The following is a 19,151-nucleotide window of genomic DNA, read 5'->3' on the forward strand; positions in this document are numbered from 1 at the left end:
CAAGCATTTGCATTCATCCAATTGTAAAAACAAACCACTTACAAAATAGAGCTAAAAAATGCCACTTAACCAGTTTGCTCTAGAGCTGTTTCCTTACCACCACCTGCACCACTAATATGCACTAAAATTTAGTCTTAAGTAGATCTCAGCTCATAATTTCAAAGCATAATTAAGCTAGTTATATTAAAATAAACCATCATCCAAAAGTGATCCTCCAACTGCTTAAAGATTTAATCTTTGTAAAGTGATTTATGAAATTCTGGATATTTCAAGAAAAGAATTTGAATGAAGGACATGATTGAAGTAAAGACTTCTTCCTAAGCTTTAACTGAAAAAGGGATCTGCTCCCTCCAATGAGAACATGGACATGTCATACATACCTTGCCTGATAGTGCCTTTGCATCATGCATAAATGTAAACATTTTCACTTCAAATCTCTTTACATGGTTAGCAAACCTTATCCTTGAATTATTTGTTACAGGATGAAAGATGGTTTCATGGGTATCTTCAGCATTTTCACAGCTTTCAGGGAAAGACAAAAAAAAAAAAGTTACATTGACAAAGTGGAAGTATTTTATACAATGACCAGCACAGAGGGACAGAGCACATCAAATACAGAAAAATCCACACAAAGAGCTTCAATGAACAGGGACCTGTCTATTGACTCAATACGAGTCATGTTTTGGCACACACCACCTGTTATCAGGGTTTGGCCAATAAACAAAATGACTAAATTTCAGGAATCAGAATCAGTCCTAAAGCCCAAGAACAGAGAGCACTCAATCCTGTGTTGCACGTCTATATAAAATTAGAAGATGGACCATGCAACTGTGAAGATGCACATTATAAAACCACCTACAAGTCTGAATGTTTTAAATTAAGCAAGCTACCTCAGATTTAGTACAGATCAAGAAAATCAATTGGAGATTAGTGTTGGACAGACCCAATGTTAACAAATTTATGAAATTCCTGAAGCGTAGAACAGTTTGGCTTGCACAGTAACAGGAAGGGAGAGATTTAAAAGCCTCACCTGCCAGTCTGATAGTTTAGCGCTGTGTTCAACTGCTGGTCCATGAAGTATTAGTGTCCCCTGCAAGTGCGTGCCCGTCTTCCTTCCGGCTTGGCCGTTCCTTATCTTCAGTGCTAGCTGCACTCGTTTGCTAGGACAGCGCACAATGGCTCTTGCATGCTGCACGTGGCTGACCCAGAACCGGGATAGCAGCATGCAAGAGCTGCTGCGCACTGTTCCGGCAAACAACTGCAGCTGCCGCTGAAGATAAGCAGCCAGGCTGGAAGGAAGACAGTGTTCCCTGCAAGAGTGTGTCCAATTCTGCTTTGGCAGATGATGGCATGCCCAGCAATAGCCCAGAACAAGGGAGAGAAGGGATAATGTGGGACAAAGGGAGAAGGGGGGGGTTCACAAACTCGGGACGAGGCATGAACTTGGGACACAAGGGAGGGGATAGAAAGGGAGAATTGTTGGGGATGTGTGTGTAAGTGAGGGAAAGATGGTGCATGTGGGGAAAGAAGAAAGAGGAAAATTGTTGAGCATAGAGAGGAGTGAGGTAGAGCTACATGGAGAAGAGAAGGATGAGAGAGAAATGTTGGATATGGTGATGGAGTGAACAGATAAAGATTGAAGGGATGCAAGGGGGAGTAATGTTAGGACATAGTGATGGAGGGAGAGGCATGGTATGGTGCTGGAGAGGGGCGATAGGAAAAATGTTGGGCATGGGGATGGTAGAATAGTGAAAATGCTGCACATGATCTGGGGGAAGAGGGAAAAGTATTGGATATGGCAGTAGAAGGAGTGGGAGAGATGCATCATGGCTCTCTTCCCTCACTCCCTGTACACGGGATGGAGCCAGGGATGGTTTTTTTAAAATTTCAGTCTTAATAGTTAGCTAGTCCATGCAATAATTCTTTTATTTCTGCCGGTCCAAAGGTGTACAAAGGTTGAACACTGGTTTAGCAGACCCCACAACTCTCCCCTGCTGTGCTTGTTGAAAAGCAGGGGTAATGCCTACTTGCTCTTACCTTTGCCCCACCATATTCTAAAAACATCATAGAAGCAGGAATGAGTGGGCATCACCCCTGCCTTAAGATATGTGGGGGTAGGTTTCACTAGACTAATTTTTTGGTGTATGATATGAATGGTGGTGATGGGGGATTATCTTTGGTCAATACACAGAAAATTGAAATACTATGCCTGGAGGTGGAGTGAATGCTCCTTCCTTATGTTCAGCCTAAGTCTTCTGTGTGGTTCTCTACATGGGGGAGGGGGCAGAATAGCAAGAGCTCAGTCTATACAAGTTTGAATGGAAAAATTTCCACTTCACACAAAACCATCCAAATTATAGCACATCACATAATGGCTATAAGTCAGATAAGTTAAATTTATAATACAGAGCCAAATAAAGACATTGGTGTCTGAAGGGGTGCCAAAATCACTTAACCTCCATAAACTTGCCTCAACTCAGCATTGAGTCACATCCTTGATCAGAGAAACTCCATATACTGTCTATCATTCAATAACCATGCAATATCCTTCTGTAATGCTTTGTTTCACATGCAGAAAAATCATCACACACAAAAAACATGTTATCTATTTGAAGTCCAGTATACTGTGGCACTAAGCAGAGGAAACCCGAGTTCTTATAGCTTGGAATGTATATACAATCTTCACAGCTAACAGCCGCCACTGCCAATAACAAAAAGTCACTCCATAAGATTTAAGGATGTGTCTCCTTGTTTAATGTTGAGTTCAGACAAGTTTATGTGGAGGTTAAGTGATTTTTGGCACCTCTTAGGACACCAATGTCTTTTCTCCATTTGGCTCTGCATTAGAAGGTTCAGCTTATCTGACTTGTATCCATTGAATCATGTGCTATAATTTGGATGGTTTTGTGTGAATAGCAATAGCATTTCAATATGTTGTGCTCTCATGTCCCATATATGAATTTCTGCAACATCTTGTAATTCTAAAGCTGTGCAATGTAGAAGCATTTCTCCTAGAAGCTGCACCAACTCCAGCCTAACATCTAAGCTTTCTGCATTGTCCCTTAAATACCTACTGTAACTCACTCATCTTGGAGTGACAACTGAAAAAGGTGCAAGCCAAATTAAAAATACAAGAATAACCAGAGACACTGTACTGTATATAGCATTCATAGGACCCCCCCCCCCCGAGAAAGACAGTTTTGTTGAAACAGACCGTGTTTGGTCCATAGTCCCAGGTATCTCTTCATGTGGATTATTGGACTGTACTTTCAATAAAGCCTGCATCTTGATAATCATCTTCTCCTCAGTGTTTGTTCCTGTATATAGCACTTGCCATATGTACTTATAAGCCACTATGAACGTTGCAAATGGTTTTCAGATCAACTGCCTAAAAGCAGTACATTGGAGCAACCTCCTACTGCACTCACAAAAGGCATTTTTGCTTGTAATTGTTACATTTCTTCTGTCTCTTGCAATGATGTCCACAATTGAATCATGTACCTGTTTATCACAACATCCCACTGTGGACTGCTCCTTTGGTCAGAGGAAGTGGTTGACCAACAGTCTACTAAAAATAATTCAAGTTGGGGATCTTCACTACGCAGGAGTTCAACTTCAAAATACAAAGACTCTCTTAAACATCTTACTACAGGGTATTCCGCATCCTCATAGAATTTAGAATAGGTGGAGTCTAAAAACAAACATACAAAACCTCAGTGTCATTCAACATTCAGATACAGTAGAAGAACTGGTAATAAAGTTAAGCTTTAGAGCAGTGTCTCAAACTCTCTCGAGCCGGTAGTGGCCATGGCTTGAGGCACCCGGAAGTGCTTGGATGTTACCGTGATGACATGCACATGTGACATGTCGACATCCACGCATGCACAGAGGCCCTACTGGCATTTCAGGGCCGTCGAGGGCCTCTGCGCATGTGTGGATGTCAACATGTCACATGTGCATGTCATGGTGACATCCAATTAGTAAAGGGGGCGTGCATCTCTTCCTCTCCCCATGTCCAGCAGTACCCTTTCTCCCTACCATCCTCTCCCTTCCTCCTGCCCAGCAATACCCCTTCTCCCTTCCATCCTCCCTTGTCCAGCAGAACTTTTCCTGTCTCTAGCAGCAATTCACTGTGCGCTTTTTAACTTGGTCACCCAGCTGCCGCTAGGATTAATTTAGACACCGTTTCATCCAGGAGCCTCGGGGCCTTTGCTAGGCCGGCCCGCATCATTGAAACGGGCCGGCCTAGCAAAGGCCCTGAGGCTCCTGGATGAAACGGTGTCTAAATTAATTCTAGCGGCAGCTGGGTGACCAAGTTAAAAAGCAAGGAGCTTTTGTGGGGGGGTGTGCAGAGAGAAACGCGACTGCAGCAGGAAGATGCTGCCTGTAAGGTGGTGCGCACATGCAGAGAGAAATGGGATGAGGTGCCTCAGTGAGAGGCAAGTCAGCTGGCCGGCACTTCCCTTCCTCCTCTGAGCCGTGGCACACCTGGAATCTCAGGAGGCACACTGGTGTGGTCGTGGCACACAGTTTACAATACACGGCTTTGAGGAATAACACTTAATCTTTATCATTTGTAGAGGCAAGGCTATCTTGAAGCATAAAATTAACACAAAAGCAATCAATTGCTGCAGATATACTTTTATGAATTATTTTACAATGGGAATGGTCAGCGACGAGTCTGCTTCTTGTTTAAAAGGACAGATGTAAAACAAATGAAGCCATTAGAATCTGTAGTAACATCTGTTACTAAGCCCAATATTGTGTCATTTAACACAGACCTTCCAAGAAGGTAACTGAAAGATTTGCCAAGATACTACCTGTTCAGCTTTTACCTTTATATAATCTCATGAAAAGATCAAGTGGTCCAAATCCTGGTTGGACAGAAGGTGCTGGGTTATTTTCAACTCCATATGGAACAACAATGGTCTCATTTGTGGTGTACCAACATGCAACTTTCAGTCTAAAGAAGTAAAAAGAAAGAAAAGGGGGTGGGGTAAGGAAAAAAGATTGCTCTTTTGTAAGTCACAATATGGATACCCTTAGAATAATTCTAGGGGTATCTAAAATGGCGAAAACCCAACGTGTCAAACATAGTTTAAGAATTTTGTTAAAAAATATGGTGTATAGGGGGTATTTGATACAGTGCAAATTAGATTAGGAAAAGTGCACATGAGTTTTTGTTGAGGGTGTGTAAGGACCCAATCCCTTATGACAAGAATTTTTAGTTTATAGAAGGGCAGGAGGTGATTTGGGCACTGTGGTGGAATGTATGGAGAAGTTGTAAGCTAGTTTTCTTGTTGCTGGTGTGGTGTCATTTTAAGGTAAAAAATAAAGGGGATAGGACTTGATATACTGCTTTTTCTGTGTAGTTACACAATCAAGATGGTGTATATATATATACTTTTGCTGGGGCAATGAAGGGACTTGCCCAGAATCACAAGGCACGGCAGTGGGAACTAAACATTAGGGTGCCAAGGCAGCTGCTCTAACCACACCTCTACTCCCATTTCATCAGTGAAATGTTCATTTCACTGTGCCATTTACCGGGTGGACAATTTAGCTGCTGTGACCTGGCAGTAGTGTTTCTCTGGCTCGGTTTGGCAATTGTTCTTCAGTTACGGCAGGCCCAAAATGCTGTGTCAACCTCCAGAGCTGACCAAGTTTTTCTCCCAGTTTCAGAGGCCTGTGGAGCATCAGGGAAAATTTTCAAAACAATCAGTGTTCCTGTTGGTTTGAAAAATTTCCCCGACGCAGCCATTTTCTGGCAAAACAAGGGCTTTGTCAGAGGCTTTAATTCAGCTTGTGGGGTTTCTCCATTAAGGCATTGCAGTACTGGAGAGCTGAGGCTTACTGTTTAAAAAGGGTCACTTATGAGGGAGTCAACGCCCTTTAGCCAAGTAAAAGATTTTCTACTGTTCTGTTTAAACCCTGTGCACAGTGGTAGGCTTAGTCCTTATTTGAGAGGCATATTATTGTGTGAAGTTTATTGCCTATGATAAGCAGCGAGTGGCTTGAAATCATTGTTCATTGCTGTTAAGAGTGCTTGAGGCATTTTCTCCACTTTTTGTTAAAGAAACATTTTTCTGTGGGCAAATCCATTGCTCGATGGCAACATGATATTGTGTATGATAAATTGTTGCCAATTTACGAATACTTGCGAGTTGAAATGTTATATCAATTAGGGCCTGGCGTGGTCATTGCAAAGGCAGATATTGAGTCTGCCTTCCCATCTTTCACCAGCGAGTCCTGATGCCGTCTGCTGGGCTTCTATTTGATAGCCAGTATTTTAATCACTGAACATCCCGTTATGAGTAGCCTGCAATCTTTGCGATTAGTGGTACCTTGGTTTTTGCTGACAATTCGTTCCACAACCCAAAAGGTGCCGAGGAACTGAAGTGGTGAGAGGTGGGCCAGGGGTGTGTACCTGTTGGGTGCTGCAGTGCCGCCTCAAGGAAACGCCTCCTCCGTCTTCCAGCCACTGGAGAACCCTTGAACCCACACAGTGCCACTTCAGGGGGGATGCCTCTTCCGTCCGCTGGCTAGCCTTCCACACCGGGTGCCTTCTGCACCATTTTGGAGAGCCTGAGCCCACGCAGACGAGTGCCGTCCCACCTGCACGTTGCGTATGATCACACAATGTTGATGATTGACATTGTGTGTGATCATACATAATGTGCAGGCGGGACGGCACTCGGCTGCATGGGCTCAGAGGCTCTTCAACATGGCACGGAAGGCTGACCGACTGAAGAGGCATCCCCCTGAAGTGACGTTGCCCGCAGCTGTAAGTGCTCGTTTATCAGGACGGTGCTCAGTTTGCGAGACAAATCTGCTGAGTGTTTCACTGTACAGTGGTACCTCGGTTTGCGAGTGTTTTGCAAGACGAGCAAAACATTTGCAAAATTGGTGCCTCAGAAACCGAGCATGGCTCGATTTACGAGCACCCCCCCTGCGATCCGGCACCCCCCCACCCCCCGACGCTTCTTACCCTCATCTGGGCACTCTTGAAAATCGGCCTTCTCCTCTGCTGGGCCTTGAGCATCTTGCTCAAGGCCCAGCAGAGGAGGAGGCCGATTTTCAAGAGTGCCCAGATGAGGGTAAGAAGCAGCGGGGGGGGGGGTGCCCAATTGTGTCGGGGGGGGGGGATGTCTGATCGTGTCGGGGGGTGCCCAATCATGGCGGGGGGGTCACCGGTTCGCGGGGGGGCCTTTGAGGGGAGCAATGATGGTTCTCGGGGGGGGGGGAATGCCTCAAAGCGAGTTTCCATTATTTCCTATGGGGAAACTCCCTTTGATAAACGAGCATTTTGGATTACGAGCATGATCCTGGAACGGATTATGCTCGTAATCCAAGGTACCACTGTATTTTGAAACCTTTTTGTTAACTGGGTAGTTAACAAAACTGAGTAGTTAAACATCCAAGATGAGTGCTCTTGTGCGTTATCTCTATTTCCTTTTTTTGCAGGGTGGGCTGGCTGGCAGTTCCCAGTGTGCCAATTTGGTAGCTACTTTCTGCAGGTATTTTGCTGAAGAAAAGGTTTGAGGGCTCTTGTTTTAAGCCAAGAATGGAGAAGGACTCTGCCTATGGAATTTCAAATTCTGTTAGATGCAGCCTCAACTGTATTTAACAAATCAGACTTATCTTCTCACACAAAATGTTGAGTCTGCTAGAGAGCCAAACGCTGGGAGATTTCAATTTTGCTGCCTGGGAAATGCCAGTGGCTTGAGTTTTTGTCCCATTATTTGGTTTTGCTATCACAGGTTATGTAAAAATTTTGTAGCACACTTGAAATCAGGGAGTCTGGCAGTAGTTGCCATTTCCAGTGCTACCAGAAATTTTTCAGATGGTGGTAAATTGGGGGGGGGGGAGGGTAAGAGCGGGAAAGAACCTCAGGTGGGGATGGCAAATTTTCAAGAATCCTGGTGTACACAACCTTGACCTAATTGGTGGTGACCTAGGCTGGTGTAACAGAAGCTTTTTTCAGCGTCAATTTTTCTATGATAATGCTAAAAGTGATTTTGCCACTTGAATCAGCACATTGTCCTTTATTAGAAGGCCTGGTCCCGGTGGGATTAGGCAGAGGACTTGGGAGGGGGTAGGAGTGGGGTGGCAAGAGAGCTAGATTCATGTGACCAAGAGTTGGTTGATACTCGTGTATGCTACTGCCCTGAGTGAGAGCACAACCCTGTGACACCACAGGTCATGCATTTATACCGTAATGAGATGTGAAAGGTTTGAGACAAGTGGATAGTTCATGACAATTCAGCTAGTTGGTAATGGGCATATGAGATCTTGACAATTCATAAGTTATTGCTCATTGTGTTATGAATAAAGTTGTGACCAATATCTTGGCCAGTTATCACATTTTGTTAACAGTATTTTTGGTATTAAGATTGTTATTGAATGTTTTAACTTTGAATAGAGGTGGTACGCGTTACTCAAGAGCGCTTACTGGTATGCTGGGACTGTCATTCCTGGTCTGAAGTATAGCACATCATTCTCATAGATCATTGCTGTTTGTTTGAACTAAATTTAAAAAAACAAACAAAAAAACCGAACATAAGCAGGCTTTGACACAGAACATTAAAGTCCTCCCTAACTCAAGTTTAGCCTTAAACATTAAACAATTTTATGGACAGATTTGGGCTTTAGCTCACATCATACCAATGTATATCTGAAAGAACGGTGGGCAAGTGACTTAGGTGGTTACTACAAGCTTCAGTGACATTTTAACCCCAATGTCCCTCCTCAGACCACCCTCCTTACCCGATGGAGCACAGCCTTTGAAAGCCAAATAAAAAAATGTATCCCCTCCAACTCATTTGAGTTTTCCTATGTATCCAATTAGAACAGTACAACCTACTTTATGTGTAACCAGAAAACACAATATATTACCTTTCTAACTGTTCCACAGCTATTGACATTAAACATAAATGTTGCCCGGTCTTCTGTTGCTAGAATAGGTCTGCAATTTTTGTCTCTTAGAACTAGTTGGCTGGGATCCATATCTGGGACACCTACTAGTTTCACAGCTGTAACAATCATTGTTCCATTAGGTAGACACTCTACAGAAGAAAAATTAAGACATATAAAGGCAATGCCATTGGCAAATGACTGAATTTCCTGTTTCCAGAACACAGCTGCAAGTACATTCTTAAACTGCTCCAGAAGATTAAGATAGGCATCCTAGGTCAAAACAATTTAAAGAGAATTATGCTAATTTTAGATATTCTGAATGGGACACTTGCCTATGAGATCTTTGGAGGAATAACTGCAGGAAATTGAGAAATCCCTCTTCGTAATCCCAGAGCGGTCCCTCATGTCTAGAGGAAGTGTAATCATGATGCTTGAGCTCTGGAGACTCTAGAATGGTAAAAAAAAAAATAAAAAAAGTATAACAAAAATCGATTTTTATACCACATAAGTTTAAAGTTTTATGCGGTTAACAAAATAGGAATCGACAGTAAAGTAAAAATATCTGTATCCTAAAATTTAGAAACAAATAAGTTTAATTGCTTCCTAAAATGTTGGTAGAACAAAGTTGAATATCATGGGCTTTAAGTCTTTATCCCAGGAAGCTGCTTGAAAGGCAAAAAGGTGTTGATGTTTTTAAAACTGGCAAACTAACTGATGGAAAAAGTGAAAAGCGCACGAGAACTATGTTCGAGGGACCAGTCAATATTCATTTAATCTTTCTATAGAACCTTACAAACAAAGCTAGTTCCTGGGTTACCTCATTTGACAAAAAGTACAATTCAAAACACCTTTTACAAGTGCTTACCTACCTAGGGAAAAAAAAAAAATCCAGATTCTAAGTAGATTCTTCTCACACACCATATTGTAAAAAAAACAAGCATGCATTAAAATAGATGTTCACCCCCTTTGACTACCTCTAAGTCCCACAGGTGTCAAATAAACCCGAGTCCTCAGTATGGGCACCAAAGTGATGAACTGGGTCAGGAATCACTGAGGAAAGGGAAGTTACCAGTGGTTTACCTCAAGGTTTGGTTCCTGAACCTGCTCTTAACATTTTTGTAAGCGATATTGTTGAAGGGTAGACATAAAAATTTGCCTCATTGTGGATACCAAAATCTACAATGAGTAGATACCCTTGATTGTGTGAACATCATGAGGAAGGACCTAGCAAAAAACTTAAGAATGGTCTGAAATTTGGCAGCTAACTGGTTGGGGAAGGGAATGAGGTCTGGAGGAGAGAAAGCGTGCAGGAGGCAGAAAAAGAAATATTGGATGCACAGTCAGAAGGAAGTGCAACCAGAGACTCATGAAATCAGACAAAGGAAAAATGATTATTTTCAATTTAGTGATTGAAATTTGTTAGTTTTGCAAATTTACATCTGCGCCTATATTTTGCACTATATTTGTCTATTTTTCTATAGCTGTTACTGAGATGACATTGCATATTTTAAGTCATCTGCCTTGACCTCTCAAAAAGAACCCGAATATAAATCATTTTCTCTGCGTACAGTGTTTTTTTTTTTTTAAAGTTTTGTGGTTATCATATATTAAGAGTATATTGTGTGTATATGAAAAATGGATGGAAGAAGTTGCATTATTATGGTACTATTATGGGGGTGGGGTCTGGGGTGGAGCTTGGGCGGGGTACTCTGCTTGAAGAAGCTGAGAAACACTGGTTTACATCAAGGTGTATGAGGACAAACTTAAGATCTCAATATGTATATTCTTTGGAGGAAAGTCAGGAGGAGGATATATGACAGAATGAGAGGGCATTGGATGAAACTAAGAGGCAACAGGTTCAGAAGTAATTTAAAGGATTTTTTTTTTTTTTAACAGACAAGGTGGTAGATGTGTGGAATAGTCGAGGTGAAGACCAATACTATATGGGATAGGCACGTGAGATCTTAGGGAAAGGAGGAGGAGATAGTGGATACTGCAGATGGGCAGAATGGATGGACCATTTGGCCTTTATCTGCCATCATGTTTCTATATTTCTGTGTTTCATTCAGGAAGGTGTGGCTTGAACTGTTCAGTTCATAATTGAATTTTGTTGAGTATTCAAACATAACAAATAAATGAATATGGCAAAATCTCTTTCCAGGTTATTTTAAACTGCTGTAGGACCTTGAACTACAGATTGAGGAATGTTTTATAAGTTTAAGGAATTTTCTTGAAGTCTTGCCTTATGGCAGCCAATTATGGCAGAAATTGATGTTGTCTACCAAATCTAAGTTGAATTGACCTTTCAAGAGCCTGAGCATGGAGTTATAATGCACAGGAAGTTAATATATACAGTTTTACTTTAGTTACTACTTTTAGACCATTGCAAAACAAGTTCTATACAACTTAGACAACTATAGCAATTCAAGCCTGATGTCGTGAAGAGTGGCAAGAAAAATTAATGCATGGTGCTTAAGCTACAAAAATGTTTTGTTTCAGCAGTTGTGCTAACTTGACAAAACTTGTTATATCTCTTTAACCCAGCTAGTTGGGCATCAGGCTCTTCTCATACCAGCCAAAGGTGCCCACATTGTGTTCACTCCTTGTCCTTCCCCCAAACTGCATCTCTCATATCAGCATTCAACAGCCCTTACCTCATACTGAAGCAGAGATGAGTGCCTAGACACCTGAAGCAGGAAATGTGTTCCATTATCATGCAGCACATAGTCAGAACGTCGTGATGTTGTCAGTAGTATGTTGGAAAGGAAAGGGAGCCAGTCCTCATCTACATTGCCATGAGTAACCATTAAGGAAAGATGCTCTTTATCACAGTATCCAATTGCGTCAGGTAGGACTGCAATATTAAAAATGTTGATAATGTTCTGTAAGAGGCCCTTGTCCATATTTTTAGATGCTTTAAATGTTGCTAGCATTCTATGAGTGCCATCTTACACAGCAGGATATTAACATTGCGTTTTAACATTTGATATGGGAAATGAATAAAAATGGCCGACATCCTAGATGGGGAAGCACCATGGGACACTATGGATATCAACTATGTAATATTAGGCAGGCATAGGATTTATATCCCAGTCATGGTGCATGTGCTTGCATGCATCTGAGAAGCTGAAGCTATGCTGTTAATAGTTTTACTACCAGCAAGGCCTCCCACAGCGGACAGGTTTCAGTAGAGATAGACTAATGATGTACGACCCATCTGGGCAGCAGCAGATGAGCAGTGGTGAGGCAGAGAATCGCATTTCATGCAACGGTGACGTTGAATTTATACTGCGCAGAAGAAAGGCCCAGAAATCTACTTCTGTATTCTGCCACAAAAACTTGATGTTTCGAAGTTGCTATAACTTGAACACAAGTTGATGGCACCCATTGTAGGATTTATCTCAGCTTTTTGTAGACAGCAGTAAAAGTAACCAAACTGGAGTTTTTAGCTGGAAAATCTAAAGCACTAAACTTTTTTTAAGATCAGTTCTCAATTGTAGCTAACAGATAGACATCCCAAGTCCAAGAACCTGTCTTATAGCAGTAGTTACATTATCTATAAAACCACTCCAAGGGGGGGGAGGGGGAGGTCTTACCCGCATCAGGGACAGGGCATGAGATGACAGCTGTTTCAGTAAACCCCTGGTTCTCTGGAATAACTTGGAATTTAAAGGTAATATTCAGAGTATATATTCTGTCAATACCAGTGCCATACTAAAAGAAAAAATACATATTTTAAATACACACACAAGAGACCACAAGGGTTGTGAACTTGTGATTTTGTAGCGCCTACCGTTTTCTCAACATTAGGAGCATCAAAGGGGACAGTTACTATGTAACTTGTGCTCCCATTGGGATGCTTCATTTCAGAGACATTGTATCCCCGCTTGTTTGCTTTGGTGACAGTTAAAGTTTCAGAACCAATAGTCAGGCTCACTAGTTTGGTATCTGTGAGGAATGTCCCAATGGTCACATTGAAGAGCTTCCTACTTGGAATTGTATCTAAAACAAAAACAGATTTAAAAAAATGACAAGTAAGACAGGTGTAGTACTGCAATCTAATGTACAGCCATTAGGTGGCATGATTTGATTTCCAGGACTGAAGATTGAACAAAATACCAGTTCCTGACTCGGGCAAAAAAGTGTGCGGATACGAAGGCAGAACAAGAGTATAAACTAAAGGGTTTTTCCCCAACATTTGCTTCAGATGCCAGTCATCTTATTTCTCCACCTCCTAAAAGCTACTGCAATGCAGGGTTAATAGACATCCAGATTTGCCCAGACATGTCCTCTTTTTAGGAAGACATTCAGGTATCCAGATGGCTTTTTGAAACCCAGCATTTTGTCCAAGTTTTGAAAAGCTTCTAGCTTGGGGTGTGGGATCTGTACATGCAATGTGATGTCATCACCTCCCAACAAGGCTCTGAGCAAGAGAACAGGTTGAGGGCAGGGCATTGGGAAGTGGCGTACCTAGCATGTGCGACACCCAGGGCCCTCATTTGACACCCCCCCATCTGTATGAAAAACATGATTTTTAGTAACAATCCACATGTCACACAAGAGTGTACCTATGAAAAGCAGCATCTTACATACTGCAATGAGCAGTACATCAATACACCCATTGTAAAACTAAACAAGCCAGACTAGTATATATCAATCCTACAATCAATCCTAACAGAAAACTGTCTTTTCAAACACAGAATCAAACTAACCCCTCCCCTTTTATAAAACTGTATTGTGGTTTTTAGCCACCGTGGTAACAGCTCAGATGCCAACGCTAAAAAAATGCTGTACAGTTTTGTAAATGGAGAAATAGAATAAAAATACGTAGCCAAAGGTTAAACTGAAGCACCAAGAAGCTGGACTCTGCATACAATGCAACACCACAAACAGTGATGCATCGCCCCTAAAGCAAAAAAAAAAAAAAAAAAGAATTCTACCTTGTCTTCTCTGGTTTCCGATTTCCTCATCTTCTTGTCACTCTCTTCCTTTCATCCATTGTATACCCTCTCTCTGCCCCTTCTATATGGCATCTTCCCTCCTATTCCCCCTCCAGAAACTTTGCCTCCCCCTTCCATCTCTCCCTTCACCCCCATTGGTCTGGCATCCATCTTCTTCCCTTCCCTCATCCAATGGTCTGGCATCTCTCCTCTCCCACACCCCCATGGTCTGGAATTTCACTCTCCTCTCCCTTCCCACCCCACTTCCATCAGCATCTGCCCCTTTCTCTCCTTCCACCATGCTTCCATACCACCCTGACCCTTTCTCACCCTCCATATCCTTCCATACCACCCTGACCTCCTTTCTCTCCTTCCACCACCCTGCTATGCTCCTTTCTCTCTCCATCCAAATCAGCAAGGTCTCGATGATTACTTCTGCTGCCTCTGCTCTGGAAGAGGCAAGTGATGTCAGACGGCGGGTGGGCTGGCAGACGCAGGGAGTTGCGGCATGGTCCCGCGATGACTGCAGCTGCCGGTCCACCCCCATCCGACATCACTTACCACTTCTGGAGCAAAAGCAGTAGATGCAGTCATCGCGGGATCTTTCTGTACTTCAGCGTGGTTGCCGAGACTGCTCTGGAATAAGTACGGCAACTGAGCTGAGGTGCCGTTTAGAGTAGCGCAGGAGGTTCTGGACCCGGCCAGCTGCGCACACCCTTGGAGTGTGCACCTGGGCTGGACACCCCCCCCCCCCCCACGCCACTGGCACTGGGTCTGGATTTTACAATCTGGTAACCCTATCTCAATGCATTTTAGTTTTGCATCCCTACCCAATCTCCAAAATTCCCCTCATTGTCAATCCATTTCCATCTCAGTTAAAAAAACAAACTTAGAATGTTACAAGCAAGCCTCTTACAAGTGTATAATGGAACTTGTACAAAATGAATACTTACTGTTGTTTATAATAGGAGGCATGTGTCTGAAAGGTGTGGTTATTTCCTTTATTATAGTATGTTTCGTAGTTCCCCACCTGTTGTCATTCCACTGATGCTCCAAGAACACATTAATGCTATATGTTATTCCATGTTTTCCCTCTCTCACGTGACTCTAAAATGAGGGACAAGACAAAAATTACAGCAGCTATGTAACTGTTTCATGCAATTATGTTGGCCCTGTTAATATTTACACTATAAGAACAGTTTAGCTTTTAACATTTTTAGAACAGTTAAAAAAGGTAGATTTGTTAGCATTTGTGGTAAAATTCATAAGCAGATTAAATTAGCACTCTTAACATGTAAGCAGCAGCTTCCCATGGGAATTCAGGAGGAGGGGATTTATTCTTCACTCCCTCCCCCCTTAGACAAGTGTTGGGTATAGCTAGTGAGCAACAGTGCCTGGAGCAAAAAGGACTCACTAGATGGATCTACTCAGGTGGCTCAGCCTTTTTCCTATTCACATACTGTATTTTTTGCTCCATAAGAGATTTTCCCCCAAAAAGTGGGTGGAAAAAAGGGTGCGTCCTACAGAGAGAATACTCAAACCCCTCCCCCTCACCTCCGTTACTATATCAGGGTTTCTCACCCGCTGCTGCAAGTAGAGGAAGGGAAAGGCCAAGCGATTGCAAGGATTATATTCTACTGGCCCAGAAGCCTTACCTCCCCCCCACCGTCAATTCTGACAGAGGTAAGGTTTCTGGGCCTGCAGTGTGCAATCGCTGTACCTGCCTGGCCCTTCCAAGCAATTCATTCTGTGCCAGCTCCCCGCTCATCCCAGAGTGAGGCCATGGCTTGCAGTGCCATGCTGATGAGTTTGACCAGCTGCTGAGACAAGTGTTCCCCCCCCCCCCCACGCTGCTTCTTCGTCCGGCCTGGAACACTCGCCTGGTGACGTCTTCACAGCAGTAAGTAATTAAAGGTTTCAAGGTTTCAAGGTTTATTTAAATTTGATGGTTCGCTTAATATTTCTAAGCGAATTACATAAATATATAATTGGGATAAAACATTAAATTTAGATTAACATTAATACATTAGATAAGTAAACAGGGGAATATTAAACTGACAATACAGACATTAAGGACAAAACTGGAATACATTGGTAAAAACGTAAGGGAAAAAAGTTGCAATATTTTATATCTTAAAAGAAGAAAAGAGAACGTAGGTAGGGGAGGGGTAAAACACTAGGGTTGGGTTAAAATACTGACGTTGTAAGTGATCTTGAAGAAGGAAAAATTTTAGAGGCTAAATGAAGCTTTAAAGAGGAATGTTTTTAAGTTGGTTTTGAATAGGTTAAGATCTTTAATGTTTCTAATATATAAAGGGAGGGTATTCCATATAAGTGGAGCCTTAACTGAGAAGATATCATGGCGTCTGGTCCCTATTATTTTTAAAGATGGGACCATTAATAATTCTTGAGCATTAGACCGGAGAGAACGATTTGAAGTAAGTGGAATTAGAAGACGATTAATAAATTGTGGTTCATTAGAAATAATTGTTTTAAATACAAGTAAGGCTATTTTGTAAGTTACTCTTTGATTGATAGGTAGCCAGTGTGAGTCTATAAGATAAGGCGTTACGTGATCGTATTTCTTTCCGTGATGAATTAATTTAATAGCAATGTTTTGTATTATTTGTAGTCGTCTTTGTTCCTTGCATGTAATATTTAATAATAGTGAGTTACAGTAATCTAATCTAGAAATAATGAGAGAATGAACTAAAATATTCAAGGATTTTGGCTCTAGGTGTTTAGACATGGAGCGTATTAAGCGTAAACGATAGAAACAACTTTTAACAATATTATTGATGTGCTCATAAGACAATTTTGCATCAATTGTTACTCCTAAGATCTTAAGTGATGTTACAAGTTCAATTGGAGTATTTTCAATTGAGAAAGGGGTAGAAAGTTTTATATCTTGTCTAAAAGGAAAAAATAATGCCCTTGTCTTGGATATATTTAGAGCTAATTTATTTTGAGTAAGCCAGTTTTTAATTTTTTCCAGTTTTAGATTGATTTGATTTGTATCATTAGGATTTTCTGGGTTGAAAGCATGAATTAATTGGATGTCATCTGCATATGCATAGGTGGTAAAACCTATGGATTGACTTAAGTTAAGTAATGGAGCTAGAAAAATATTGAATAATAAGGGGGATAAAATTGAGCCCTGAGGAATTCCGTAATTGTGAGAAAAAGGTTTAGAAACAGTGTTATTGAAACGTACAGTAGAAGTTCGGTCTGATAGAAAAGAAGTAAACCATTGAAGTGATACTTCGCCAACGCCTATGGATTGCAGTCTGTTTAGAAGAAGAGAATGATCAATGGTATCAAATGCGGCTGAAAGATCTAGTGAGAAAAGAATCACAGAATTATGATGGTCGAGATTGTATATGATATTGGTTGTAAGTCCAATTAATGAATATTCAGTGTTATGGTGTTTCCTGAAACCCGTTTGGTTGGGGTGCAATATATTAAAAGTGAGTGAGCGGACAGGCTTGTGGGGAGAAAAATAAAAAAGAAACTAAAACCATACCAGAGGGGGGGGACAGGGTGCAGACCCTGGCAGGGAGAATTTGGTTCAGAATGTTTTTCCTCCTCTAGATCTAGGGTGCGTCTTATGGAACGAAAAATATGTAATACTCAAAGGGGAAGTTTAGGAGGGACTTTTGTTACAGCTTTTAGAAGGGGCCCTAAGCCCACTGTCTTTCTAGAGCATTTTAGGAAACACATTTAGTGTTTTATATTTTACTATGCTGAAGTGTTCAATGCAATGCTCAGACACAGGGGGTTTTAACTTCAGGTTCAGATGTTATTCAGTTTTCAAATTTATAAGGGCAGAGAAGACACAAGGGCAACATATGCATCCGTTAGTAGCTCTTACAATACAGAGTTGTACTGCCAAGAGAAAAACTATACTAACTGTACAACACTATAAATATTAGACATGTTCATGAATTTTCCAAGTCCTGGGTCCTCGTGCAGGTTCATTATTTCGGCGATGTGGTTCAAGAAGAGCCTGAAGCGGGGGCTGTGGTGCTGCTGCACGAGCCGGGCGTAGGCATTCTTCTGGGGAGGGGGCGGCGTATCCATGGGGGAGGAGCGCCCATCACACTCACACCAATGAGGCCATTTTCCTCGGGGCGCTTGACCTGAACCTGTCGGCCTCCTGGGCCGGAACCTGCCCGTTGTTGGCTGCTCACTGTTCAATCTTCTGCTCTGCTGCAACTTCCTGTTTCCGGTTACATCAGAGCAGAAGATTGAACACTGAGCAACCGCGTGTGCGCGGCTCTTTGAAAGCGTGCAGGTCGCCGAAAATAAAAACCTGCAGACTAAGGTGAGGTGAAGGGAGGGAGCTGGCTAAGATCCATTGGGCAGGCAGGGACCGCGCGATCCTTGATGCCTCACTGTGGAGACAAGACCATTCACCACTCCACGGGGCGGTGAATGGCCTTGTCCCCGTCCCCGCAGCGACTGCTATTTTTTCTTTCCCCGTTTTGGTGGGTTACCCACGGCTAAACGCGGCTAGCCGTGGGTAACCGCCACTGTGTCATTCTCTAACCTGGGGCAATGGAGAGGTAAGTGACTTGCTGTAGATCAGGAGTTGCAGTTCCCAGTTGAACCCAGTTACCACACTAACCACTCCTCTAATTAGTCCACTAATTAAATCCATTCTAATCCTCTAATGAAGGGAAAAAGCAGGGGTGGTGGCAATAAGCAGGGAAGATGACAAAGCAGTAACATTTTAAAGGCTTATAACATTGTTTGGGCTGTTAAGCTAGTTAAGATATACATTGATGGGAAAATTCTAAATATGGTGTCTTGAGGCACTTCTCTCCTGCCAATCACACTTAAGTGCCTATTATAGAATCACACCTAACTTGGGTCACCTATAATGCAGGCCAGGGTTTTAAAGGTCTATATTATAGGCACTTAAGTCCTATAGGTAATTGCACTTAGTGGCCCAAGTCCTTCTCCATTCCTAAAACATGCCTACTTTGGAATTATATCACAAAAACATTCAAGAACTTGCAGTGTGATCTATACTTTCATGTCTTCAAAGGATTATATTCTACTCATAATCCTAATAAAGTTTTAGGAGAGTTTTAAGATTGCCCTTCAAGGTGCATAACTAGCTCCAAACCTCATTGATCCTCTTCCAATTTACATTTAGATTTGATCCAAGTTTTCAATTTTTTTTTCAAAAATTGTATTGTGCAAATAAGCCAAGTTACTATAACACAAATTAGTGCAGCAACACTTCTTCCGATGCGTTTCACCGACTTCAGAGTCGAGGTGTAATGAATC

The 19,151-nt window shown here is 42.1% G+C and overlaps 1 protein-coding gene across 1 annotated transcript in view; it reads right to left on the minus strand.

The window, feature by feature from the left end:
• LOC117356459 (zona pellucida sperm-binding protein 2-like) overlaps positions 1-19,151 on the minus strand; it is a 43,814-nt gene that overhangs the window by 1,230 nt on the left and 23,433 nt on the right. Inside the window, exons 10-19 of the mRNA XM_033935687.1 lie at positions 14,810-14,963; positions 12,710-12,918; positions 12,513-12,630; positions 11,571-11,770; positions 9,249-9,363; positions 8,896-9,065; positions 8,453-8,526; positions 4,836-4,963; positions 3,502-3,691; positions 381-522 (exon numbers count right to left, since the gene is read on the minus strand). Coding sequence (XP_033791578.1) covers positions 381-522; positions 3,502-3,691; positions 4,836-4,963; positions 8,453-8,526; positions 8,896-9,065; positions 9,249-9,363; positions 11,571-11,770; positions 12,513-12,630; positions 12,710-12,918; positions 14,810-14,963 — 1,500 coding nt within the window. The remainder of the gene's footprint in view (positions 1-380; positions 523-3,501; positions 3,692-4,835; positions 4,964-8,452; positions 8,527-8,895; positions 9,066-9,248; positions 9,364-11,570; positions 11,771-12,512; positions 12,631-12,709; positions 12,919-14,809; positions 14,964-19,151) is intronic.

The sequence above is a fragment of the Geotrypetes seraphini genome, chromosome 3, assembly GCF_902459505.1.
Source record: "Geotrypetes seraphini chromosome 3, aGeoSer1.1, whole genome shotgun sequence".
Lineage (NCBI taxonomy): Eukaryota > Metazoa > Chordata > Amphibia > Gymnophiona > Dermophiidae > Geotrypetes > Geotrypetes seraphini.